The sequence below is a fragment of the Erpetoichthys calabaricus genome, chromosome 1, assembly GCF_900747795.2.
Source record: "Erpetoichthys calabaricus chromosome 1, fErpCal1.3, whole genome shotgun sequence".
In the NCBI taxonomy this organism is placed as follows: domain Eukaryota; kingdom Metazoa; phylum Chordata; class Cladistia; order Polypteriformes; family Polypteridae; genus Erpetoichthys; species Erpetoichthys calabaricus.
Window position 1 is genome coordinate 97,603,591 of NC_041394.2, and position 27,802 is coordinate 97,631,392.

A 27,802-nucleotide genomic window follows, 5' to 3' on the forward strand; every position below is an offset into this window, starting at 1 on the left:
ACCATAACATTTTGTCAGATAATTAACAACGGTGACATCTACTTTCTTTGTCCATCTGCAGGCTTTGTATTTCTCTTCATAAGCATGTTAATTTTGTCATTTTCCTTTTGACAATCTCTGTGCTGAGAGTTTCTCATGGCTGCCTGTGTTGGAGTCTATACAACTCCTGTTGTCTTGTTCAGTGCCTCACAGTACTTCTTGTTTACAGTATCTGCCCAAAACTGAACAAAGCATGACTTTGGTTTACCAATAGCGCCAGTGCTAAATTATTTTGCACCCTAGGCCAAGCTTATTAGTGCACCTATTGACTATTCAGTAGCTAACCCATGTGGCTGGGTTCCCACTATCCCCGTTATTGTCTGTGGCCTAGGCGAATGCCTAATTTGCCTTAATGGTGGCGCCGGCCCTGGGTATCAATCATGCTATCATACATAAAAGGGAATTTCTGATGTTATCATTTTACCTTGTGGGTTGTTCCTGCACCGGCAAGATTCATGCTCAATAAATTGACATAATTACATCCTTGTATGATCAAAATATTCACATCAATAAAGCTAAATAAATACATAAGTAAACAGGAGATTGTCTGTGTATTAAAATGATGATTGATGATTGTTTTAACATTGAGCTGTGAACATTAATCATTTAATAACATCAGAGACATGTTTTACAGGACTTATCATACAGCAATCAAAGCTTTCCAATTTCCAGTATTTCTATTTGCCCAAATATCTTTTAATTTTTATTACCCGCTTTTTGCTGGTCTGCTGCTGAGTTCTTAGTCTAAAGCAAAGGGTGTAAGGCATGGCAACTTTTCATGGATTTGATGGAATCCATCAACAATAACAACCTGCTCTACAGCCATTATCTGAATAGACCTAGACTGGTTGATTGCCCCTAATATTCCTTAATTTCACTTTGCGTGCCCTTTGTCATTCCAAATGGTTGGACCCATTTTTCTTATATTTTATGATCCCACTACCATTGAGCAATTTCCTTAAAGCATCATAATGCAAAGAACATCATCAGCTCCATTTTCAGCTTGACTCTTGTGTTTCTCAAACCCTTCATAGATAAAGTAGCACTTTAAATTCTTCATTATCCATGTGCTCTCCAACCTACACAATAGTTGCTGCTAAACTGGCTAACTCTTGGGCCAGTCATAGAGAGAAACAGCGCAGTAAAGTCACATCATGGAGTTTCTCTGAAAATGTAGAATTCTAAGACTTACTGTATACTTGATTAGTTAATATATAGTATATACTTTTTGTAATGAAATTCAGTAATGAATTTGTTGGATTATATCATAAAGATATGTTAAGTTCAATTTAATACTATCAGCCGTTATTAGAAATGTATAACTTGATAATATTTCTGTACTCTTTAAAAATTTTGAAGAATTTGTATTCTAAGAATGCAGCCTCCTTCACTTTGACAGAGACATCTTCTGTATCACAATGGATTAGGAAGAGAAATGGGAAGGAAGAAAAGAGAAGGACATGAGAATTGGGACTTGTGAGGTAAGATTCAGTAGTACAACTGCAGTAAAGACAACCTACTTAGTAGAATATCCATTGAAGTCTGTATCTACATCTCCGACCACCACAAAGGAGTCACTGGGTTGTAGTTGATTCCCATTCATACTCCTAGCCTCTTAGAGCTGAATTACTGTATGTTGTCTATAGGGGTGAGGATTGGCAGTCAGCAAGAATGTTTTACGGGTATGGTGATCCGATGGAGGCCACAGCCTATCAGCAAAACAGAATGTAGTGGAAAGTAATACAGGTACAGTGTTTCTATAAAAATGATTAACCCTTTGGAAGTTTTCACGTCATTAGTATACAGCATTAAGATTTAATTTCACTTTTTGATAGTAACCAATTGAAAGACTCTTTAATGTCAATTGCTAAAATGGATCTCTGCAAAGTGGTCTGAAATCACTATAAATATAAAACATAAAAGAATTAATTGCATAAGTATTCTCCCCCCTTTAACCCAAATCATCACTTGTGTAGCAAATTGATTTTAAAAGTCACCGAATTAGTTCAATGGAGATCTCCTGTCTGGAGTTTAACTTGATTGTAGTCTCAATGCACCTTATCTGGAAGGTCCAACTTGTAGTGAGTCAATATGATGGCCGCCAAGTCACTCTATGGAATGGTGAGTGAAAAGGCAGGGTATGAAGACAAGAAAATATCCAAGACACTGAATATTCTCTAGAGCTCACAAAAATATTAATCATTGAGAAATGGAAAGAGCATGGCACAGCTGAAAATCTGCATAGAGTAGGCTGTTGATAGTGCAAGAAGAAGGCCAGTGATGGAGACCATCAAGAGACTTGTGATAACTCTAAAGCAGTTACAAGCTAAAGTGGCTGACATTGGAGAAACTGTGCATGCAGCAACTGTTTTGCCAGTGCCAGTCAGGACTGTTTTTTTAACAGTGACAAAAAGAAAGCCACAATCAAAAAAAAGCACTTGTCTAAAGTTTGCCAGAATGATTGAAGAAGTTTCTATGACCTGATGAGATCAGAACTGAGCTCTTATGGCCGTAAGACTGAATGTCATATATGGCATAAGTAAGACATTACACATTAGCAAAGATACACCATCCACACTGTGAAGAATGGCGGTGGTAGTAGAATCATGCTGTGGAGATGCTTATGTGTAGCAGGCCGTCCAAGGTCTATGAGAGTGAGGGGAAAATGAATGCAATATAATGCAGGGAAATCCTAGAGAACAACCTGGTGCACTTTGCAAGAAACCTTGGGAGTAGATTTGTTTTCCAGCAAGACAGCAACCCCAAGTATAACACTATACAGGAATGGCTTAAAGATAACAAACTTCATGTCCTGGAACGGCTGGGTCAGAGTCTAAATCTCAGTCCAATTGAGAAGTTGTGGATGGACATGACAATGCTGTTCATTAACAATCCCCATGGAACTTGACTGAGTTTGAGCAGTTTTGTAATGGAGAAGAACTGCAGTGCTCAGATGTTCAGAGCTGATACAGAGACACCTGTGGACAAAGACTGAAGGCTGGAATGGCTACCAAAGGTGCATTCATTAGTCAGCTGAAAATTCCGTGTTTGACTTTGTGACTAGGAAATTCTGAGTTATGATTGATTACATATTGGGTTTACTTGCATGATTGTCAGACTTTTTGGTATTGAGTTTTGGAACATTTTGACTTTGTTTTCATTTCCTGGTCCTTTTTTCATTGCTTTGTCATTCAGTCATTTTCTAATCTATTTAGTCCTGAACAGGACTGCAGGGTTGCTGGAGCTTATCCCAGCAAGTGTAGGACACAAGGCAGGAACAAACTCTGGATAGGGTGCCAGTCAATTGCAGGGCGAACACACACATGCACACACTGGTGCCAGTTTAGCATTGCCAAACCACCTAACCTGCATATCTTTTTACTGTGGGAGGAAACTGGAGCACCTGGAGGAAACCCACACAGATGCAGGGAGAACTATCTCAGGAACTACTTTGAGTCCCTGGTTGTGCCGCTAGCAGTAGTGGAATTCTGCATGGACCTTTGGGCAGCTACTAAAGATATTTTTGAGGGATCCTCTTCCAGAGCAAAGAGCTCTTCCTCTAAACATTGAGTTTTGCCGGACCCGGTAGACCATCTTATACAGCCATGATCAGAAAGCAGATGCTGTGGTAGTCTGGCCGCAGGACATTTCCCCAAGTTTTATGCATGCCTGATCATACTAAACGTATTATTCTTTCATATATTGCTCTTAATATTGCTCTGTACATTAAATATGTAGATGGCAACATTTCAAATTATGTTGAATTCATCTGTTTTTATTTATTTTTTCTCTTTTTTATTTGTACCTGTGAGGCAGCAGCACTACCACTGTGCCATCATGCCACCCTCATTGCATTGTGCCCCATCAATTTTTTTTAGGACTGCCAGAACATTTTTGCTTTTTTGATAAGAATGATGCTATGCATCCAGAGTTAGGTCAGACATTCCTCATTTGGATTTACATTCATATTGATTTTTGTCAATTTTTGCAGCTTGTTTTTACAAGTTTACTGTTTACAAGTTCTTTTAATATTGAGTCTCAATTGCATTGCACACATATCTGTAAATAATGACATATATCTGTACAGAGAGTGCTCAATCTGCACCCAATATATTCAATATACTGTATATGTCTTAATGTTACTGAATCAGCAGCAGTATGGGCTGGGATTCCATCAATCAAATAAGCAGCTTCAGTGCCAGTCAGGGGCGAGCCTGTCACAGTCACGTGATCACTAACAAGTGTGGTTGAAGCAAACAGCCCTACTGAAGATCACAGTCTACTTAAAAGGACGATGAGATGAACAAACATCAACTGAGTCAATGATGGAAGTCACCACACATTAATGTCAGAAGTGGAACAAGTAGCAGCAGGGCCGGATTTATATGAAAAGAGGCCCTAGGCTATTCCACTTATGAGGCCCTTTCACCTTCCATTTTTAAGTTTGTAAATTACATGAGAGATAATAAAATACATCATTACTGTGATATATATCAATATGTTAAATGAAACATGTTGTGATTGGTACTAACCTGTGTGGAAAATTAACACGTTGATCTTAACCAATACATTTTTATGTTTGTTTATTAGTCATATGCGTAGAATTTCTCCTTATTTTCGGTTCAGTGTTTTAGTGTTCACTGTTTTTAGAATAGTGTAATTTAAATTTTGCTAACAATTTGAATGTAGGCCCCTCTTGATCTTGAGGCCCTATGCTGAAGCCTAGTTAGCCTATAGGAAAATCCGGCCCTGAGTAGCAGACCTCCATTCAGACTCAGTAAATGCTGAGTGCTACAGATACTTGAAAAATGGACTTGCTGGGGTTTTTCATGTTTTTAATGGACAGTCTTGAAGCTGAGATACCTGATCTGGAACGACGGTTGCAGAATCAGTTCAGGATGAAAGACAGAAAAAAAAAACAGAACAAGAAGTTTATTTGACACATATAGTTATCCAAAAGAAATAAAGAAAAAACATTTTAACATTTCAAAACTAAGAAAGTGTCCATGGTATGTATGTGCATAGCCCTCAAACACAAATTGGCAAAATTTGTACCTTGGTGAACATTATTACATCATCTGTGAAGCTTTTTCACAAGGACACAAGAATGAGGAGTATCCCTGTTTTATTTAAATGCTTAAAATTGGCAACAACTGTCTAAAAAAGAGCAACCTCCTTACCAGAAGATCGAAGTGCCAGAAGTCTTGTTAAACAATCCTTTGCTTAAGTAACATTTCAACCTGACTTGTTAATTGGACTGACCATTTGACCCTCACAGTATTCCAGTACCGTTAATGCACTGCCATGTAACTCACTTGGTGTTGCTTTTGCTGATGAAGCAGAAACAAAATCAAGTTATGTAAATTATCAAAGAGAAATAAAATGAAACAATTCAAATGATCATCTGTATTCATGCCCACCAGTTCATTGTAGTTAAATAAAACAAACAAACAAACAGAAATAAAAAGCATTTTTTTTGGAAGCCAATTGACTATATTTTATTTTCTTATGCCTTAAAATATGTGTAATTCTGGAAACTAGAAGAAAAGTTAAACTTCTCTTTTAATATTCTACCAAACTGTAAATATCACATTCTCTCAATTAAACATTCAAAGTGGAACATCCAGAAGAGCCCTGAACACTCTGTTTCAGCAGGGGTTCCAGGGGGGCCACGTTCACTGTTTAGTGTGACCCCTCGTTTTATTTTAATTGATATAAGCAGCCTTCCTACTAACTTTACATTGCATGTTAAAAACAATGTTTTACTTTCAAAAGCGTATCAAACCACCTTTTATGGAAGTATATTCAAGTTTTTTACTTTTCTACTCTGAAAAACAACGCATTTGAAGTACAATCTTTAAAGAATACAACAAAATATGTCAAATGAAGTTCTTCATACTCATATGCATCTATGCAGTGTTCCTTGTTTCGTTGCTTTTATTTTATTTTTACATCAGTTCATCCAAATTCATTTGAATCTGAAATCAATACTTTTCTCAAAGTGCAAAAAAGTATTGTTTTTATGTGCAATTAAGATGTGCATTTACATATTTTAAATTGAAAGGTTGTATAAAAGTCCTGAATTAATTGTTATGATGCTGTTTTATGTATCAAAAACCTACTGTACATCTTCCTCATGATACAGAATGTTATACAACTTGAAATGTTTACAGCTAAAAGATGAAATTGTCAATGAAAGATGATACAAATCAGTCAAAGACATGGCTTCACAATTTACTAGACAGCAAAACATGAGGAGTAATTTCACTTTTTATGTTCTGCTTTCTTTTTCCTTGATCCCTGCAAAACAAAATAAATAAATAAATAACATCTTGAGTTTATTATAAAAATGGTTCTAAACATTCATAATAAAGTGACCAGAAACAGCCGAGTGTCATGAAGTAGTTGCATATTTAAAGTGTGTGTTCACAGAGCTGAGGCTACTTCAGGGCTTTGAACTCTTAAAGTTTTAAGTACTGAACTCTTATTAGGCAAAACTACAGGTAATATTCTTTTAATGTCTCCCTCCTAGTATTGTATTGGGGGTGTAAAAGGTATTCCAGATTCTTTTTAAGCGTACGTGTGTGTCTGTTACTTTTCTTATGTACACCTAATGCTTTTACGATTTTTGATAATGTATGAACAATGCAGTAGTATTCAAATTTTCATACCTTTCACTTATGAAAAAAGCATACAATTCAGAGCTTGTCATGTGTGACAGAAAGGGGGAAATCCCGCAGGGTAGAAAAAGATGGGGGAATCATGTTGGCTTTAGGAGATTACACCTTGAACTTATAAAGTTTTATATGATCAATGTGGACTAGTCAATTTATTTTACCATGTCCATGTACCAAATTTATTCTCTTATAGGTTCTAGCTTTGAGCTGAAAAGTACAAACTGCTTAAAACCAATGCTAAAAATTGAAAAAAAATATTATTAAACATTATTTGCCATGTGAATTAGTGAATACCTAAATAATTCAGAATTCTCTTTTAAACATATTCTATAAAGTTGCTTTTATAGCAGCCCCATTTCCAAATGAGGGTTGTCAGCAGATCCCTTTGTCGGGTTTGTGACATTTGCTGTTGTGAGAATGCATCGGTGTGTGGAGGAGACATTAGCTGGTTATTAACATTTACAGATGAGCAATATTTAATTTTAACTCAAATGTCACAAACTCCTGATAATGTATTTTTTTCAAATCTTTCCTTTCATATTCAAAATTCATGCATCTTTAAGAATACTTTAGAAATAATGTGAATTGTTAAAATAAAATTTAACTTATAAATTTAAGACTGTGTAAGAGATGGCCAGCAGTCCAACCCGCCCAGGACATGGAAAGATGGGGGAAGGCAGCTTCTTTTGGGCACTGCCTCCCCCAAACCACTAGATGGCAGCTCCCCTGGATTACAGCGGTACCCCAGATTCCCACAGGGCATCGTGGGACTTGGAGTTCTTTGTCTCGGCCCTGTTGGGTGCCGCGAATATAGAGGAACATTATGGCATGAGGTTTCCGCCTAACCTGGAAGTGCTAGCAGACCACGTGAGCAGAAGAGCAGAAGCACGTCCGGGTTGGCCGATATAAGAGGACCGAACCAACCTCACAGGGATGAGCCAGAGTTGGGTGGAAGGTGGACAAAGCTTGCCCGGAGGAGCAGAGGAGGAAGAAAGAGAGAGAGAACTGCATGGAGTTCGCATGTTCTTCCCGCGTCTGCGTGGGTTTCCTCCCACAGTCCAAAGACATGCAGGTTAGGTGCATTGACGATTCTAAATTGCCCCTAGTGCGTGTGTGGGTGTGTGTGTGTGTGTGTTTGTGTGTGTATGTGTGTGCTCCCTGCAGTGGGCTGGTGCCTTGCCCAGGGTTTGTTTCCTGCGTTGTGCCCTGTGATGGCTGGGATTGGCTCCAGCAGACCTCCATGACCCTGTAGTTAGGATATAGCGGGTTGGATAATGGGTGGATGGATGTTGTGGTGGGAAACACATTGTGAAGAGTTTCCAAAAATAAATAAGCTCTTGGTGCTTTTAACTTGTGCCTGGTGTCTATTGTGTTGGGTTTGAGGAGCGACAGTGCCCTCTAGTGTCCACAACTGTTATTATTAACAAAATTCCTGTAAAACAGCCTTTGTTTTATTGTTTTCAAGCTGCCTCACATAACTCATCAGACTTTCCTATTACCTTTGACAGGGGGCACTTATTTAGACTTTGCCACTGAATTGCACGGCAGTAGTTATAACTGGAGGTTGTGCCCTGCTCACTCCTGTACCATCCAAATTTGTGTCACTTGTGCTCTCATAACAGTTGGCACATTTTAGTTATTATGGTAATGAACATTAGTTTTACTAGTCCTGTATCAAAATCTGCAATAACAAGGATCGATCCATTGCACATATAGAATAACTGTTATTTTGTACTGTTTTTGTTATTCTACCTTGCAACTGTGTCTTCTTCTCCCCTTGTCTTTTGGTGACTTCACCTGCCAAAACACTTCCAAATATACAGAATGTGCTATTGGGTGACCTTAAACTGGCCTTGCAGGAGTGCGTGATGGGTAAGTATACCTTGGAGTGGACTGGCATTGTGTCCCTAGTTGATTCTTGCCTTGCATTCAATGCTCTCAGGAAAGGCTTTAGAACCTCAAGACAATGAATTTGATTAAATGGGGTCAATACAGCGGGACAAAGTTATGCTTTTGAAATGTAAAGTGATGGTCCCTATTTTGCCAACTATCCAAGTTTTGATCCCACTTTCAACATTACAGCCAGAATTAATCCCAACAGCATTAGCCCACAAGCAGATTACATTGCTCACTTGCTCACATTACACTAATTTCACTCATTCATTTCCTAAACCCATTAACTCAAATACAAGACCACAATGGCCTGAACACCGATAGACATGCACACTTTGTTAATGAATGACAAGGTTAGATTAATGAGCAGCTCTAAATATTATGAGTGTGAGCAAATGACAACTGGGTGTATTGTGAGAGAGACTGTTTAGGGCCGGATGCTGCTTTGTTCTCCAGTGGACGTGTGCATGTGCCCCCCAATCCAGAGTTGGTTCCTGCCGTGGACCTGATGCTGCCAAGATAAACCATGACATCCCTGTGGCTCTAAATTAGACTCAGTGGATTTAAGAATATTGTGTTATTTTCTCAAAGGCTTAGGCCATTATGTCACTTTCTGAACTGCATATGTGAATATGACAGATAAGCAAAAGTGTGACCAAGCCTGAGGCCAATTTAAGAAAGGTGGAATGAATTATTTACTCACCGTTGTGCTTCCACATAATCTATAGTCTCTGGCAATGGCATGTTAAGAGTCTCTGGAAGGAAGACTGCGATGACGCCTGCAATCACAGGCAGTGTCCCGTACACCATCAGAGGTAAGCCATAAAGGTAATCTTCAAGCATCGTGACCATTGGTGCTGTCATTGATCCTACTCGAGCCATTGTTGATCCAAATCCCATTCCAGTTTGCCTGTAAAAATATGAATTTGAATGCAGCCAGATACTACCAAGGTGCAAACAGCACAGACAGTTTACAGGTTTTGTGAATGCTCTCATATAAATCACTGGCCAACAGTCTCACCAATGAAACGTTACTGATGATGGAATCATAATATTTAAGGCTCCATGTTTATATTAGTAATCATGAAAAAATTAAATTCTTTAAAGCTGACATATGCTCAGGGGAGTCATAGACTGCTTTTGTTAACCTGTAAAAGCTATGAGGATCATTTTTGTAATGTTTTCTTTTCATTCATTTAAAAAAATTATTAATCAGGATAACACAATGCTATATTTCATTCAGTAGTGGCATGTAACAAATATGACATTTCTCAAAGATGCAAAACAATAGAATTAGTGATAATGGCTTTATAGAACAAAATAAAACATCTGAAAGACTTGTTGCTTGGGAAGGGTGTGTGGATTTTGTGCCATTGAAAACTCCTTTATTGCTCTGCCCCTCATTACTATTGCCTCACCAACCCATAAGCAAACAAAAGACCACCCCATAAAGGTTTATACACCAATATAATTGTTTTATATATTAAGTGGCATAAACACATTATATAGTATTTGTAGCTGTGTTTGTCCAAAATTGGTAAGGTTCCACAGCTTTAGCTTACTTCAAAGAACAATTCAGGCAATAATGTGACACATGTTCAAATAATTCCACAGTTCAAGTATGTCTGTGTTAAAGGTTTTAGTAAAATTCAAACCAAAACAGTTCTCACAAAAATAGAAAAAAATTGATATTACAAAAAAAGAAAAGTTCTTGTTTAAAGAAAGTTCTGTTTAAGGACTACTTATCTTGTTTGATTTCTCCCTACAGTATATTTGGTCATACAGTCATACTTTGAAATGTTCATATGTTCATCTACAGGTTGCAGAAATATCAGGAGATTGGAACAGTCAGAAAACTGGATGTCAATGTTCTGTTTGTAAGCTAATTTAGCAGTCCATGCTTCTAAAAATTATATTTTTTTCCTAATTGGCTTAATTAACACTCTGTTTTCAAAGGAATAACTAAGAAAGTTCTTTTTTATGTTAACTTACAGGGTGTTAAAGATTATACCATAATCTAAATAACTATGAGAAATCAAAATGCTATTGAAATTAGCAGATGCTATGTGACTTTCACATTAACTTTAACTTTCTAAGAAGGGCTCTTACAGTATTAATATATAATTTCTTTTATTAAGTAGACCTATTTTGAATACATTTTAGCAGAGTATATAATACTGTTATTATTGAAATGGTTCCATTCAATTCAATTCAGTTTATTTTTGTATAGCTCTCGTCACTGAGTGCAGTCTCAGAGCACTGTGACACGTTCTCTGAAAAATCCATCCATCCATCCATTTTCCAACCCGCTGAATCCGAACACAGGGTCACGGGGCTCTGCTGGAGCCAATCCCAGCCAACACAGGGCACAAGGCAGGAAACAATCCTGGGCAGGGTGCCAACCCACTGCAGTCCATTAACATTATTATTAAATTATGGCCTGTTGACGACAAAGAAGAGGAAAACAAAAACTCCTCTGTCAGCCGCACCCTGGAGAGTCCACGGTTAATTGTAATGGAGAGATTAAATCTAGTCATATCCCATGTGCTTTGGAGGTATGTGAAAACAAAAGCATACTACTAAATGAAAAGGGCTGAAGGTTAGTAAAATGGAAACAAATGTTGCAGCTATTAAATGTAATTAATGCTTAGTTTGAGAAATGCAAAGTAAGGCTAACAAAGGGTGATCAGTGATCTCTAAATAGTCAATTTAATTTCTAAGTTTACACAGTACATTGCTTCTTAATCCCTTTATAAAATTAAAAATGAAATCAATTCAAATCTAAAAAAGTTAGCAATGTAGGAAAAAATATCATACTAAAAGACTCATAACACAAGTTATGAAGAGGACTGCTTGAGTGTGAGACTCTATGGTGGTCCCAAACGTTCAATACAAGTCCAGTGAAATGTTAGCTGAAAACAGAGCTGAAACATGGAATCAATGGAAGTGGACACTTGAAGACATCTGTCAAAGGTAGGGCCTAACCACATGTACATTTCATTTTGTCAGTGTGTCTGGATAAATGTTCTCTAGTTACAGTTCCTGAATAGATGAGCCTGTGTCTGACACAAACAAAGGAAAAATGTTCTTAGTCTGGAATTTAGTTCCATTTGTATTTTAAATTCCCTGCTCACAGTGTTGTTTCAGGTTATGTTAGGTTATGCCCAGAGGGAACTGGGCGGTCTCGTGGCCTGGAACCCCTGCAGATTTTATTTTTTTTCTCCAGCCGTCTGGAGGTTTTTTTTTTGTTTTTTCTGTCCCCCCTGGCCATCGGACCTTACTCTTTTTCTATGTTACCTAATGTTGTCTTATTTTAATTTCTTATTTTGTCATTTATTTTTATTTTCTTTACTTCATTATGTAAAGCACTTTGAGCTACTGTTTTGCATGAAAATGTGCTATATAAATAAATGTTGTTGTTGTTGTTATTACAATGGGAGAGCTTTAATATAAGATTTTGTCATTAAATTTCTTTTGTCAAAAATTAGAAAGTTCAGGAAGTGTGCACATTAACCTTTCAAGAAGACAAAATTCCATTGTACTTTTATGTTTCTCTAAAATAACCACTTTTTACTCCCATCCTGAAGACATGAAACATTAATGTTTATGGCAAAATAAACCTCAGCCTTCTGTACAGAAGGGCCTTTTTGCAAAATAACATACTGTCAATACATTATTCTGAAGTTTTCACACGTGGGAAAGTGCAAGTAACAGGGATTACTAAGGAGGTACTGAAGAATCTGTTAATTGTAGGGGGAAACATGCTGCTTTGATTAAAAATGCTAAAATTAAACAAATCACCAGGACCAGATAGCATCCTCAAGTGCTTAAGTAGGTTATTACATACATATACAAGCACTTGACACATATTTTTAGGAAGTCACTGCTTGCTGGGGAAATTGTGAAGGAATGCAAAATGGCAAGTATTACCCTGCTATATTAAAAGGGTGATTGAGCATCTGTATTAGGCCAGTGGACTTAATGTGCATCACAGCTAAATTAATGGAAGTAATTAAGAAAAAGATTGAGTAATGTAATGATAGTTGATGTTGATCTGTGAACTTGAGAGCTAATAGTGATGTCTGAATTAATTTACCTACAGGAAGCAGTGGTAGGAATTGGTGTGTTTGCAGAAATTGCTGTATATGTCTACAATTGTTACTCTTTTACAAACAACACAGTTGAGTTATTGGAACCCACAATAAAAACAATACAAGCAACATTTGGCAAGTTCAGGAGTTTTAGAGAACAGTCAGCATAGACTCAGATGAGGGAGGTTGTGCTTTAGATAGATAGATAGATCTTTATTGTCATTGTCACTTTTACAAAGGAACAACGAAATTGTTTAGTTATATGCTGGAATTCTGTGAGGACAACAAAAGGATTTGATCAGAGTGGTGTATATGATTTTATTTATCTTGATTTTCAGAATGCATTCGATAAGGTTCCATATGAGAGGCTGGGCATTAAACTAAAAGAAGCAGAAGTTCAGGGTGTAGGGTGTAGATGGGTGGTGGCTCTGAGGCTAAGGATCTGCGCTGGTATCCAGAAGGTTGCCGGTTCGAATCCCCATCACTGCCAAAAGTGATCCTACTCTGCTGGGCCCTTGAGCAAGACCCTTAACCTGTAATTGCTCCATGGGCGCTGTACAATGGCTGACCCTGCGTCCTGACCCCAAGGGGTATGCAAAAACTAACAAATTCCTAATACAAGAAATTGTATAAGGCGAAATAAAGAACAAAAGAAAAAAAAAAGAATTGGGTGATGTGATCTGTGCTAGGGCTGCTGCTGCTATTTTTAATATATATATATACTGCATATAAATGACTTGGGTTGGAATAAACTAGCAAGCTGGTTAAATTTGCAGATGATACCAAACTAGGTAGATTAGCAGATAGTCTAGAATGTATTGAATCAACATAGAGGAGCTTGGACAGCCTACTGGTATGGACAGATTTATGGCAGATGAAATTTAGTGTAAGTAAAAGTATTACCCATGAGAAGTAAAAATGTTATATTTGAATACACAATGGGTGGTCTGAAACTTGAAAGTACTTAGGACTTAGGAGTAATAGTGGACTTGTCACTGTTAACTTTCAGTGTACAGAAGCCATTAAGAAGGCTAAAAGAATGATAGCATACATAGCATGTGTGGCGGACAGTCGGCTGCTTAAACTGGCCAGGACGCCCAAAGAAGAGAAGGATGGGGGAAGGCAGCTACTGAGGGACACTACCTCCCCCAAGACGCCAGACAGCGAGTTCCCTGCAGCATAGCGGTGCCCCAGATTCCCGTAGGGCTTAATGGAATCTGTAGTTCAGCATCACAGCCCTGTTGAGTACGGTGGGTGCCACCAGGAGATGCTGCAGGAAGATCTAGGGATTTTTATTTTCCATATAGCCCGGAAGTACTCCCAAGTCATGGAGGCTGAAGAAAAATCCAATTTTCCATCTGACCTGGAAGTGCTAGCAAGTCATGTGGGTGGAAGAACAGAAGCACTTCCGGGTCAAGGATTATATAAAGGACTGTTTTTAGACCCAGCAAGCGAGTTGGAGTTGGGAGGTAGAGGACAGATCTTGCTGGGAGGTGTGGAAGAGAGATTTCTGCGTTATTGTGATTATTGTTATTATTATTATTGGTATTGCATTGCCTGTGTATGGTGGTGGAGGTGCTTCAGGGCATTACAAGAAGAAGAAAAAGAATTTAAAACCTTCTTGGTGATTTTACCCTGTGTTCATTGTATCTGTATGTTGGGTTGAAAGAGCAACCCCTAGTGTCTTACACACAATGTGTAGTGTATTGTACAAGTTAAAGGAGGTTATGCTCAAGCTTTATAACACACTAATTAGGCCTTGCTTGGAGTACTGTGTACAGTTTAGGTTTTGGAACTACAAAAAAGACATAGCAGCACTAGAGAAGTGCAACTAGACTGATTTCAGGGGATGGGTAATGAGGAAAGATTAAAAGAGCTGAGCCCTTTCAGTTTAAGCAAATGGAGATTAAGAGGTGACTTGATTGAAGTGTTTAAAGTTATGAAGGGAATTAGCACAGTGGACTGAGACTGTTATTTTAAAATGATAACAGTGGGGCACAGTTGTAAACTTGTTAAGGGCAAATTTCACACAAACATTTGGAAGTTTTTCTTCACACAATAACCATACTGTAAATACATGGGATATGTTACTAAGTAGTGTGATAGACAGAAGGACTTCAGGAATCTTTAAGACTCAACTTGATGTTATTTTGGAGGAATTAAGTGGATAGGACTAGCAAGATGTGTTGGGCTGATTGGCCTATTCTCATCAACATTTTTCAAATGCTCTAAATAAATTAAAGTTTCATATTATTCATGATTTCAGCACTACATATGATGTACAATACATTAAACATTCCAGTGAATATTTCAAGTGTGAGTATTAGACAATAATTTATTTGGCTCCTAAACCAAAAAAAATAAAATCTTTCAATATTAGCAAAATTTAAAGACAGTTTTTTTGATTAGTTTTTTGATCAGCTTTCAGTAATTTGAGTTTTTTAGAACAGTCTGGCAGAATTGTCATCTGCACTAACACTGCAACCTTCCACTGTTCATAAAGAAAAAATAACTCGCTTGATTGGTTTTACCCACTTGGCCTACTTCAACATTCCTCTGATTAAAACATTCAATAAAACAGACGATGAAAGCACATTTCCCTCCTAGTATATTAAACTTGAACTTCAGTTCAACTGAACTGAAGACGAAATGCAGAGAGAAAGCAGGAAAATGCATCCACTATGAAGGAGCTGCAGATTAATTTTCATGGCCCTCTTGTCTTTTCCCAACAACGGCTCCTAAATGTAACCTAAATGTCTTAAAACTCATGGTCAGACAGCAAATTTCCACAAGAATTCAGGGGATATGAAGAAATATCAGCCTCTGCTGGTGTGCTCAGAATTGAGCTTTCAGGTCAGCACAGCTACAGTATACTTATGAATTGTTATTAGTTGTTACAGTTTTGAAATAATTTTTTCATTAGAAAAAATAAAATTCTTGCATACCTGATAACAGTGGGGTAGAGCTCCAAAGTGTACATGTAGATACAAGTAAATGAGGCACCCAGCATTCCTTTCCCCAGAACTGCAAGGGTAGTACGTAGCGTCTGCAATTCTACATAAATGAAATTTTTAAATTAAGTTTTTCTCTCTACTCATACATGGTGGATTTATTTTTTTAAGGAAACAGAACAACTGAAATGACTCAAAAATATTATTGAAAAGTTGAAACATGAATCAGCACCACTACAACAGGTGAGTGGGAAACTTATTCTTTCCATGTAGTGGTCTGATCCACATGATGCTGGTCAGAAGTTGCAGTTGCAGATTCCATATCTATGTACACTGTGTTTAGCCTAGTTAAGACGTTCATATCCTAAGCAATAACATTCTGTTTAGGCAATTGCATATTGCAGAGTATAAATAAGAATTTGGAGGACAAGACTGGTGGACTAACATGAATCCTGGATCGATTACCACAGAGTATTTAAACTCTGGTAAAACTAGTTGCAATTGAAGTAATAGCTTCATCTAATAGACAAAGATGGACATTAGTTGTCAAAATTACTGACGTTCTACTTCAAGTGAGCTGCCCATGCTACATGTGCGTTGACATTGGGTTTGAAACCATGTGAATAATCAGCTGCATCAGGGTCAAAGGGAAAAAAATCAATCTAGCTTAATTAAAATAACATTATTAACACTGCCAATACTAGGGCATAATATTAATTAGAATTATGATATTAAACATTAAAGTGATCGTTTACATTGCAATTGTTAATCCTTTTGGTCTCCATCAATTCAGATAAATATAATTGATATCCCAATGTCCTGCTAGTCTAAGGAGGGGATAGCTTTTTGTCTTCAATATTCAATGTTCTAAAGGACAAATGCATTTTGTGAAAATCTGAATAGAGAGTATCATTAAAACTTCTTTTTCTGAACCGGTTTTTGTATCCTTAAAGGCTATGAAGGAACCAGCTCTTAAGGACAGATGTTCGCTTAAGGAGAAATAAAACAAGTCAAGTCAAGTTGGGGAGCATGCACTGGTACAGTGTTTTGCCCCACCCACTACATGACGAAACACCTCGGGATCCCGGTTGGCAATCCCCCAGGCAGACACGCAGTCCAGTCCCACCCTCCGGAAATGACCCTCTATCTGCCACAGCCAGGTGTTATGTGGGCGACCCCTTGGCCTAGTCCAGCCACTCGGGTCCCCAACAATGAGGATCTTACAAGCTGGATTACCCTCGGGGAAATGCGCCACATGGCCGTAGTGCCATAACTGATGCTCCCTCACAATGCAGGTAATGTACCTCATTCGGGACTCCATGTGCAACCGCTCATTCGACACAAAGTCAAACCAACAGTACCCAAGGATTTTCCAGAGAGACACAGTACCAAAGGAGTCCAGTCTTCATCTCAGGTCACTGGATAGCGTCCATGTCTCGCAACTATATAGAAAGACAGGAAGCACCAGGACTCTAAAGACTTGGACCTTCGTCCTTTTGCATAGATATCGGGAGCGCCACACACCCCTTTCCAGTGACCTCATGACCCCCATGCTCTCCCAATCTGTCTACTGACTTCATACGAAGAGTCACCAGAAACATGAATGTCACTGCCAAGATAAGTAAACCTCTCGACAAGGTTGACACTCTCTCCGCAGACAGACACACTGCTGATAGCTGTGCCCAAGAGGTCATTAAAGGCCTGGATCTTGGTTTTTATCCAGGAGACTTGCAAGCTCAGACACTCAGATTCCTCGTTCAGTCTCTCGAGCGCTCTGATCAGAGCCTCCATTGACTCTGCGAAGATCACAGCATCGTCAGCAAAGTCAAGATCCATGAATCTTTCTTCACCAACAGATGCCCCACAGCTGCTGAACCCCACAACCTTACCCAGTCCATACAAGCATTGAACAGAGTAGGAGCAAGAACACACCCCTGATGATAATATTTTGGCTAATATCCAAAAAATGTGCTCACCATAAGGCACAAAAGCATTAGCCAAGATGAGAAGGCCTGGGACTAGCAGTAAAACTGCTTGAGTAACTCTTCGTCCAATAAACATCATAGAAAAAGCACAGAGTGCCTTCGCAGGAAAGTCAATGGCTCCAAATATCACTTGCACTAAGAACACACTGACACCAAATCTTTGCAGGTCCATCACCAAACCATAGAATCCAAAGCTGGTAGCACACCTAGAATTAGACAGAAATTGGAAAAATCACGTTTTGCAGATGTTTTTTTCATCAGACAACATATTAATCTTATCGTAAAACAATTGGGTGATTGTAGTATATTTAATGAAATCATCCATTTAGAGTTCTACAAAAAGACTGGAAGTTAGAGGGAGATGTTCTTTACAAAGCTGCTAAAAGATCAGGATGAAGAAGCTTTCTGACACCATTCTGAACAGGACAACTGAGTGGGATGTCACATACGTGCACATGGGAGGCAGCTAAAGGGCCTGAATGATGGTTATTCCACGCCAAACCAGGGGGTGGCGAAGTGTACTAATCCTTTCTCTTTTTCCACTTCAGACCACTTATGGGAAATTCTGACTGGCCCAGATGACATCATTTTCAATGATGTTACTTTCTCTGCTGGCCACAGTCTTTAACCTTAGCAATTCAGTTCTGTTTTGGACTCTAAACTGTACACATATGTACATCAAAATTATCTTTTTTCCAGCCAGGAACAATATACGGGTGGCTGCACCAAACCTTTTTGGTAGCTCCTTATTATTTGTCATTGACAGGAGGTCTTGTTTTGGAAAGAAACTTACACAACTATGAGTGGCACTAGTTCAAAAGATGATGGGTATTAGCATAAAATGATCATATAATTCTGAGAAGTACATGGCACATATTTAATGTATGGTGGATAGTACCTATAAACAGAAGATGAAAGTGATTCTAGAAGTTAAACTTCCAAAGCTGACTGTTTTATTATGCATATTCTATACAACAATGCCTCAAGCAAATATGCCAGAGGAGATGGAAAGATTTAAAAATTTTTAATATGTGATAACTCAGTTTTCAGTACCCAAAAACTTATAGCATCATCACAATCACATTCATTTATTAAAACAAACTACAGAGACTGATAATAATTAAGTATGATAGACTGAATAAATTAATTTGCGTGAGTTATTACTTTGTTTGTACATTCAACATACCAAGGACAAAACAAAAACGAGTTTTGACAAACATAAAGGTTAAGGTTTACAATATTTTGGGTTATAATAATTAAATAAAACATGAAGCTTCATTTTACTAAATAAACTCAATAAATTGTCATTTTTATTTGAAGCACTACATGTTTTGGATAGATGGCATTCCCTGCATGTCAGGATTTAACACCAGATATATCTTATTGGCCATATTGATACACTGCTTACTCAATACTCATATTGGATGCAATGGGACGCATCATTAGTGATGTAACCGGGGGGCTCATGTATAAACGGTGCGTACACACAGAAATGTTGCGTACGAACATTTCAACACTCAAATCGCGATGTATAAAACCTAAACTTGGTGTAAAGCCACGCAAATTTCCACAGTACCTCATACCCTGGTGTACGCAAGTTCTCCGCTCGGTTTTGCAGACTGGCGGCACCCAGCATCAAAGCAGTGCTACTGTTCCTGTGTGGTTACCCTTTCTTTCTTAGATCCACATTCCTGACGCGGCTTTATAAATACACTGAAATTAACTGCATATTGTTTATTAGTGTAATGCATCTGATTGTAATTAACCTGTAACAATATAATGGTCCAGGGAATAGCCAAAGTATTCCAAATACCATAACTGCTTTAGCGTTACTCTCACTGCACCTTCTTTTTCTTCTTTCAGCTGCTCCCATTAAGGGTTGTCACAGAAGATCATCTTTTTCCATATTATTCTCACTGCACCACTCGGAGTATTTATATCACTGTATTTGAGTTTGGAATCACAGCAGCAGCTGATCAGAAAGAGAATTATCGGTATACAGCATCAAGCACACGCTGCCTCAGCCACGGCAAAACGTTTCAGAGCCTTTCCTGTACGGACCTTGTGGTTCAGAAACAGTTTCATCCCAAGAACTTTAAATGCACTCAATCAGTCCATCAAGTGCTCCTTGTAGAACTGTTTGTACTTATAAGTACAATCACCTCACTGTAAACTTGCACTACAGTTATAATATTGCACAACCTGCGCCACTTTATAAAGCGCGTATTTACATATGATGACGATATCATTTTTAAGATGAAATGCAGCAAAATATGTTGATTATATTATACAAAAAAAAATAATCTTTTAAATAATCTATATTTTTAATAATTAAACATGTGAGGACACTGTGCCGCAGCACTAGCTAGTTCACGGATTGTTCCTACCTCGTGCTGTATTCTTGCTGGGCTGGCGCGACACTGGAAGGATAGATGGATAGAATAATTAAACACGTACTATGAAGATATTTAAATGTTCCTTAAACATCTTGAAGAATCATCGTTCTAATCTTACAGATGGCTTAACGTCTATTACAGAGCTGATTGTGTGGCGATTGGGTAATTGGAGAAAGAAAAGTAAGGACAGGAATTGGAGGTTAGTACGTTTGAAAGAGACAGTACTGCTGCAATAAATTATTTCACCGAAGGTCGTGCACGGCGCAGCAAGCATCTCGCGTGAGACATGAACAATCACTGCGCCACCGTGTTCCCATGTTTATCATCATGAAAAAGATATCACATATACATCTCAGTATTTTAATTATTCAGAGAGCTGTAATATCACAAATGTAATGGATTCTGTGTCCTGTCGGAGGCAGATAATGCCCGGATGCACGTAGTGATTCACACAGACAGAGCACATAGAAGATCAAATACAAAACAAAGCATTTAGCATGCTACTTCAGATGGGATTTGAGAAACTACTAAATTAAACGATTTTAAGATGAAGTTTATGATGTTCTACTTTAATGACAAAATAAACTACGTGATTAAAGTGGAGATTCCAAGATTAAAGTTGACATTTCTAGCTTTTTAACCCACTCTGTGCCTTTTTTTTTTCTCTGTACCCTAATAAGCTTTCATATGACACTCAAACTGTGGGCTACGACTCGCCTTTTCACGGCGACATTGATATGTGACAACTTCTTTTTTATTTCAGGCACTGTGCGACTTTGTGAACTTGAGCTTTTGAGTTTCTCCAACACTCTTTGTCATTCGATCAACTTCCTTTTGTTGATTATATCATTGTTTAAACCAACGAATAGTAAGTTTTTCCTTGCCTCCACTTGGTATTCGCTGAAATTCTTCTATTTTCCCCCGTGCTTTTCCCATTGTCTTTTCAAAGAACACTGAGCTTAAGGGCTATTTATATTGATTTGCTTATTCAAAGAGGCATAATTCTGGGAGGAGTTGGGGTGGGACAGCAGGCGCATGCACATGCGTTACTTTTCACCCTGATCGGGATTTATGTAGCGGAAGAACGTGGAAGTTGGCGAACGCACAGAATTATGCATCTGGATTTTTCTGTGCATACGCAAATTCCCGCTTTTGTGTTTATGCCATGTGATAGTGTGAGTTCTACGCACGGCGTTATACATGAGGCCCCTGGTGTTTTGTTTCTTTCAGCATCAGACAACTTCATCTAGGTGACCGACCTGAGAGTGATCAATCCCCAGCTTGCCTCCCACCATCAGTCAACTACAGGACCTCCCTCTTTAGCCATTGTCATCTAGTGAATTTCTGCAGCATCAGTGATTATCCTGATGGCCTTCTTCTTTGCCAACTCTGCCACACCCAACAGGGCCATAACTTTATGGAGCAACAGGCTCCTTGCCCAAATCTACTCTCAACTGCCAGTCTTCAGCTAAGGTGAGAAGGCCTGCTGATGGTACTGGCAGTAGGGTGAGCTTTTCTCCAGGCCCTAACAAAGGGGATAATCTTCTTTGGGCAGTACCATTTTCTGGTGGTAATGCCTGAGGCTACTATCTCAGGAACTACTTTGAGTCCCTGGTTGTGCCGCCAGCAGTAGTGGAATTCTGTATGGACCTTTGGGCAGCTACTGAAAATATTTTTGAGGGATCCTCCTCCAGAGCAAAGTGCTCTTCCTCTAAACACAGAGTTTTGCCGGACTTGGTAGGCCATCATATACGGCCATTATCAGAAAGCAGATACAGTACTGTATGGTGGTAGTGTTACGTATGCCTGATCATGATAAACCTGTTACACTTTCATATACCGCACTTAATATTGCTCTGTACATTAAATTTGTAGATGGCAACATTTCAAGTCACATTTAATTCATCTGTTTTTATTTATTTTTTCTCTTTTTTTATTTGTTCCTGAGAAAATAAATATATGCAAATAAAAATTCTAATTCTGGTTCTTTTGTATGCCTGATATGAGTATGTATGATGCTGCTCTAGCTCCCTACTCTTAACAGCCCAAATGATAATAACTATAAAAATAATACTTGTACTATATACTGTATGTTATAGTCGACTCTCCTGACATTTCTATAGACACTAAAGAAGCTTGCCTGGGCTTACATCCCAGATAACAGGACCAGTGACCAGGCAGGAAAGCGCAACAAAACACAAGTAATATAACCCATCTTATGCTGTAACACTTTGAACACATTACTATTACACATTTTTTGTAGAAGGGGAAGAATAACATTGAGTCCTACTGTACAGCCCTCTGTAGATGAATCACCTCTGATAAATAAGGGAGATGTGAACCTTAAATGTTCAGGTTTGAAGTCCACATACTTTAATACTACTCCAAAGAAATTCCATGACAGTTAAGCAGATCTCAGCACAGACGACATTTAGTGCCCTACCAGAGAACCATGAGACACACAGTGGTCTTCCTCATGTAAGGAGTATGGAAGAGATCGATGGCTGTGTAGATTTTCTTGCCAGATTGCACCTCCTGTTGTATATGTTCTTTCAAAACCTAAACTTACAGGGAAAAGGGACATTTTTGAGTTGTTGAAATATTTAATCAAAACATCCTTCAGTGAGAAACATCCGCACTGACACACTAAGTATAATGTTCAAGTGGCATAAATAACATGTAATGCTACTGATACTTTAGTCTTTAGCTAAAGTTATTGTTTATCCAATAATATTCTTTTGAAACTATATATGCTCTTATGACTGGAAAACTAGGAAGCATGGAAAAAGATTTGAGAACCCCCCAATTCCCTATTATTTTATATGTGCTAAGCTAGATAGCACCACAAATGTCTGTGTCCTAGCTGCAGTGAATCTTGCGATGTATGTGGCTTGGCTAATGAGTCTCTGCTCTTCTCTATCTCTTCGCCTAGGAGCCTCTGTCTTCGTAGGCTTTAAACAGAGGCTACTCCAGAAAGCAAACAGAATAAAATTCACCTTCTCTGGAGATGAGCTAATGCTTGAATGAGAGTGACAAGAAAAAATGTCATCCTACACTGAAAGTGTGCCTCTGATTACATCTTTGACAATCCATACTTCTATCATTATATATTTTGCCCATTTCTGTTCAAGCAAACCACAACACATTTTTTAATCTAATTTTGTAAGGCATATGGTATAGATGGCAGGATCTTCTCTTGTTTAAATTTATTTATTTATTTATTTATTTTGACAATATTTGCACATTTTGATTCTTTGAAAATTCATTTCAATTGCTATGCTGATAATGTCACCTTGTAGTTAGTGTCATGTTTGGACTTTCTATTGCACTGTGTCACTATGTGTCAATGTGATGGTCCAGGTTAGCTCCGCACTCCTTTTTCTCTTCCTGGAGCTTCTTTAAGCCGAAAATGTCGATAGTCATAGACAAGATGAGCAGGGCAAATGAGGACACATATATGCAGCAAGGGATTGTTGCAAAAAGTGTCAGGGCTTTTATTAAAATTAATCCAGAACAAAATTAAAGTAGTGCAGTGAATCAAATCAATTAAAACAAGTGAATGCGGATGATTAAAAACAAGCCAATAAATAATCCTTTAAAATGAAGTTAAAACCAAGTTCTTAAAACACAATCTGAGCTACAGTGCTTCCTCTCTAAAATCGGATGTCTCCCTGGCTAATCCTCGTTGGATTTTGTAGCACAATAAGCCATTAACCAACAGTCATAGACAACTCTTAATCCTGGCTCATGTCCCACCGCCAATCTCTCAACGTTCAATGGGACACTGCTCTGAGCCTGCTCCTACTCTCACCGCCATACCCTCGACGTCTGCAGGAGCCTCCACCAAGCACATTGTCACTCCTGCTCTGTTGGTAGCTCAACAGGAGTGACCCACAGCCCCCACTTGAGTGCCAGCCACACACTTCTTCCCCGGGGCTCAAATTCCCATCTGCTTGCTTCCTCTCTGTCTTGTACTGGCTCTATCAGTTCCTACCCTTTTCTTTAACCTCCGTTCTACTCCTTTTTCTTTTTCTTCCCTTTCCCTCTGTCATACAGGCTCCTTTATGCACTTGATTGAGTGCTGATGTGTTCCTCTGTCCACTCCAAGGGGTGAATGAGGCACTTGACTCACCCACTCACATTTGCACATGAATGAAGTCCCAGACGCGTTGCCACCCTTCCACCCAGCTCAGCTCAACGCTCTGGTCTCTCACAGTCCTTTTTATAGTCCTTGACCCGGAAGTGTTTCTGTCCCTCAGTCCATGTGATTTTCTATCACTTCCGGGTCAGGTAAAAACATCTCCTTTTCTTTAGCCCAGAAATATATAATTTCTTCCATTCCCGTGACTTGGAAATACTTCCGGGCTATACGGAAAGCATAAATCCCTGGGCCTCCCTGCAGCGACTCCTGGTGGCCCCCATGGTATCCAACAGGGCTGTGAAGAAAAACTCCAACGTCCATGATTCCCTGCTGGCATTTGGGGCACCTCCATGCTGCAAGGAGGGCTCCATCTGGCGGCTTGGAGGTGTTGGCCGGAATATATGGCCGGCAATCCCTCACACACACCAGGGAGGCACTGTAAAATGAACTACCAGGAACTACAAATGGTCTGAGTTCCAGCAGTGTGAGTTTCTAAAATGTTCCTGGTTCCTGAAAAAAGTTAATGTTGTGGGAAAGCACCTTATCAGTGTGCTGAGGGATCTCATTTGTTTAAACATGACCCTGTGATAACCCACCTTTTTTGAAGAACTGTTTTTCTATCTTGATGTTTACAATGTCTTCTATTTATGTGCCTGTGATAGAAGTAACAATGACTGGCCAGTTTTATATACAGTTTCAGTGACAGCTTGTTTGCTTGACATAATTACTGGCTTCTTTGAGGACTTGCAGGGAAATGTTGTATTTTACTGTGATGTATCTGAATGTATCGTTCTCTTTGTAGCACTTAACTATAATTCCAAAACTGATTAGTTGATATCAGTATTTCTTGTAGCTGTGTGCATGTTACTGACCTCTTCAATAATAGATAGATAGATAGATAGATAGATAGATAGATAGATAGATAGATAGATAGATAGATAGATAGATAGATAGATAGATAGATAGATAGATAGATAGATAGATAGATAGATAGATAGATACTTTATTAATCCCAAGGGGAAATTCACATACTCCAGCAGCACCGTACTGATACAAAAAAAAAAAAAACAATATTAAATTAAAGATTGATAATAATGCAGGTAAAAAACAGACAATAACTTTGTATAATGTTAATGTTTACCCCCCTGGGTGGAACTGAACAGTCGCATAGTTTGGGGGAGGAACGATCTTCTCAGTCTGTCAGTGGAGCAGGACAGTGACAGCAGTCTGTCGTTGAAGCTGCTCCTCTGTCTGGGGATGACACCATTTAGTGGATGCAGTGGATTTTCCATAATTGATAGGAGCCTGCTGAGTGCCCGTCGCTCTGCCACAGATGTCAATAATGAACAACTCAGAAAAATAACAAATTAGGCGTATTTACTGTGTTTCATTTCCTATTATACACTTATATATTGATTACATCTTGCCTGAAGAAGGAGCCTGAGTTGCCTCGAAAGCTTGCATATTGTAATCTTTTTAGTTAGCCAATAAAAGGTGTCATTTTGCTTGACTTTTGACTATTATACACTTACATTTTTTATATGCTCCTAGTCCAATATGGCGCCTTAGAGTGTCACAGCCTATCCCAGCAGCACTGGGCACAGAGTATCAGTTCATTGCAGGGCCAGTTTGGAATTGTTAGGCAACCTAACCAGTTTGTCCTTGAGGATGGGAAGGAAAATTCACTTAGACACCGGAGAACATGCAGTGCTTGGTAGGCTCCCGCACTGTGTGGCCCCGAATTCTACTAAGGATTGAGAATGTATGATATTTTAGGTCTTTGATGATTTTATATATCAATTGGAAAATTGTGTTTTAACTTTTTTATATTTGCACTTGTCTGGAGGGTATAAACTGTATTGCATTATGGTCACATTAACGTATCACATCTTTTAGAATGAGCCACAGCGTGACATTAGCCTAGTGAGTCAGCAGTCCAGGCAGAGCCTAAAGCCGGTTAAAGGTAAACTTTGCCCAAGTGTTAAAAATTATTTCCTGCCTCAGAAAACTAGATACACTGAGCAAGTTACCAATTAGTGCTGTTGAAAGTGACATCTTGGGGATCTTCAGCTAAATGACATTTTTGAAACAGTGAGTTACAAATGACAAACTATATTAAACTGGATGACCCGTTCTTGTTAAAACTTTCCTTATGCTGAGCCCATAAGATAACTGAAGTGGAGAAGTGCTTTGTTCAGCTCTTTTCTCTATTAATGAACAAATTGTCTTTTTCTACTTTTTGCACCTTAGTCTGAAATGTCTTGATTCTTTCACAGTTTCAAATTAAGATGGGCATATTTTCATATTTGTGTAATGAGTCACAGACTGGCCTAATAAGTATGCAAATGCAATATGTGCAATATCTACAGTGTTCACTATAATTGTTTTAAGTTTACACTAAAAAATGTAAATATAAGAGCATTTTTTTCAAAGTTAAGCAACACTGGGAATCTATTGCTGTTGTAGTAAAATATACCCATTATTAAAAACAAAAATTCTTCAATTGATTCTGATTTACTCAGTTTTCATTCTGATGTACATGTAAAGTATAATCGTTCGTTCAAAAAGGTCCTCTAATGCCTCTTGATGTTTAATAAAGTTTAATAAAATGTCACAGATAGCATTGTGAAGAAATTCAAAATAGTAAAGCCTGAAATTCTCACCTCCAATGTGATTGCTTCTCCCTCTTTCACATGTCCATTGATTCTGGCAACCCTTCTGATCTGTTTAAGAGCCTCATCAGGTTTTTTATTAATTATGAGCCATCGAGCAGATTCTGGAATCCACCTAGGGCAAAGTGTAATAAGAAAGGTTCAGAGAAAAGATGTAGAATTTTGCTTAATCCTGCTAGGTATTTTCACAAATTTAAAATGTAATGCTTTATTATACAATCATCCATCCATCCATCCATTTTCCAACCCGCTGAATCCGAACACAGGGTCACGGGGGTCTGCTGGAGCCAATCCCAGCCAACACAGGGCACAAGGCAGGAAACAATCCTGGGCAGGGTGCCAACCCACCGCAGTATTATACAATCATTTCTACTCAAATACAAAAATTTTGGAGTCAGATATCGAATACCAGTTTCTAGTGATACTAATAAGGACATATAGGACTGGAAAAAATGGAGCACTGCTGCTTTTCCTGAACCTCAGCCGCAGTAATTCTCAGTGAACTCAATATGCTGTAATATGAACATTTATGGTGTGACGGACATACAGACGTGGGCAAATGTATTTGTACCCTTACAGCTCATTGAAAAAGTGCTGTATGCCTCCTGAAAAGTGATTACATGAAAATCAATTGTCACGTGTCTACCTGCATGCTTTTGATATGTTGAGTAAAACAAAAGCAAGTGTGATAAAGTATTGTTTATGCTTCAAAGATATTCTGAAATGGCCTGGACACAATTGCTGGTACCCATAGAAGAGATCATAAATAACTGGATTTTTCAAGCTAGCTGTTTTCTTTAATTAGCATGACACATGCCTCCATGCCTGTTCATATGGAGAACAGTAGTCACTCTTCTGTTTGGTATCATTGTGTGTCCCATACTGAACATGGACCAGAGGAAGCAAAGAAGAGAGATGTCTGAAAAAATCAGAAAATAAATTATAGACAAGCATATA

General features: G+C 38.5%; 1 protein-coding gene across 1 annotated transcript in view; it reads right to left on the reverse strand.

Moving 5' to 3' along the window:
- Positions 1-5,480: 5,480 nt before the first annotated feature.
- LOC114645901 (solute carrier family 22 member 6-A-like) overlaps positions 5,481-27,802 on the reverse strand; it is a 51,079-nt gene continuing 28,757 nt past the window's right edge. Inside the window, exons 5-10 of the mRNA XM_028793816.2 lie at positions 26,837-26,960; positions 22,476-22,591; positions 17,628-17,842; positions 15,646-15,754; positions 9,313-9,519; positions 5,481-6,339 (exon numbers count right to left, since the gene is read on the reverse strand). Coding sequence (XP_028649649.1) covers positions 6,267-6,339; positions 9,313-9,519; positions 15,646-15,754; positions 17,628-17,842; positions 22,476-22,591; positions 26,837-26,960 — 844 coding nt within the window. The 3' untranslated portion in view covers positions 5,481-6,266. The remainder of the gene's footprint in view (positions 6,340-9,312; positions 9,520-15,645; positions 15,755-17,627; positions 17,843-22,475; positions 22,592-26,836; positions 26,961-27,802) is intronic.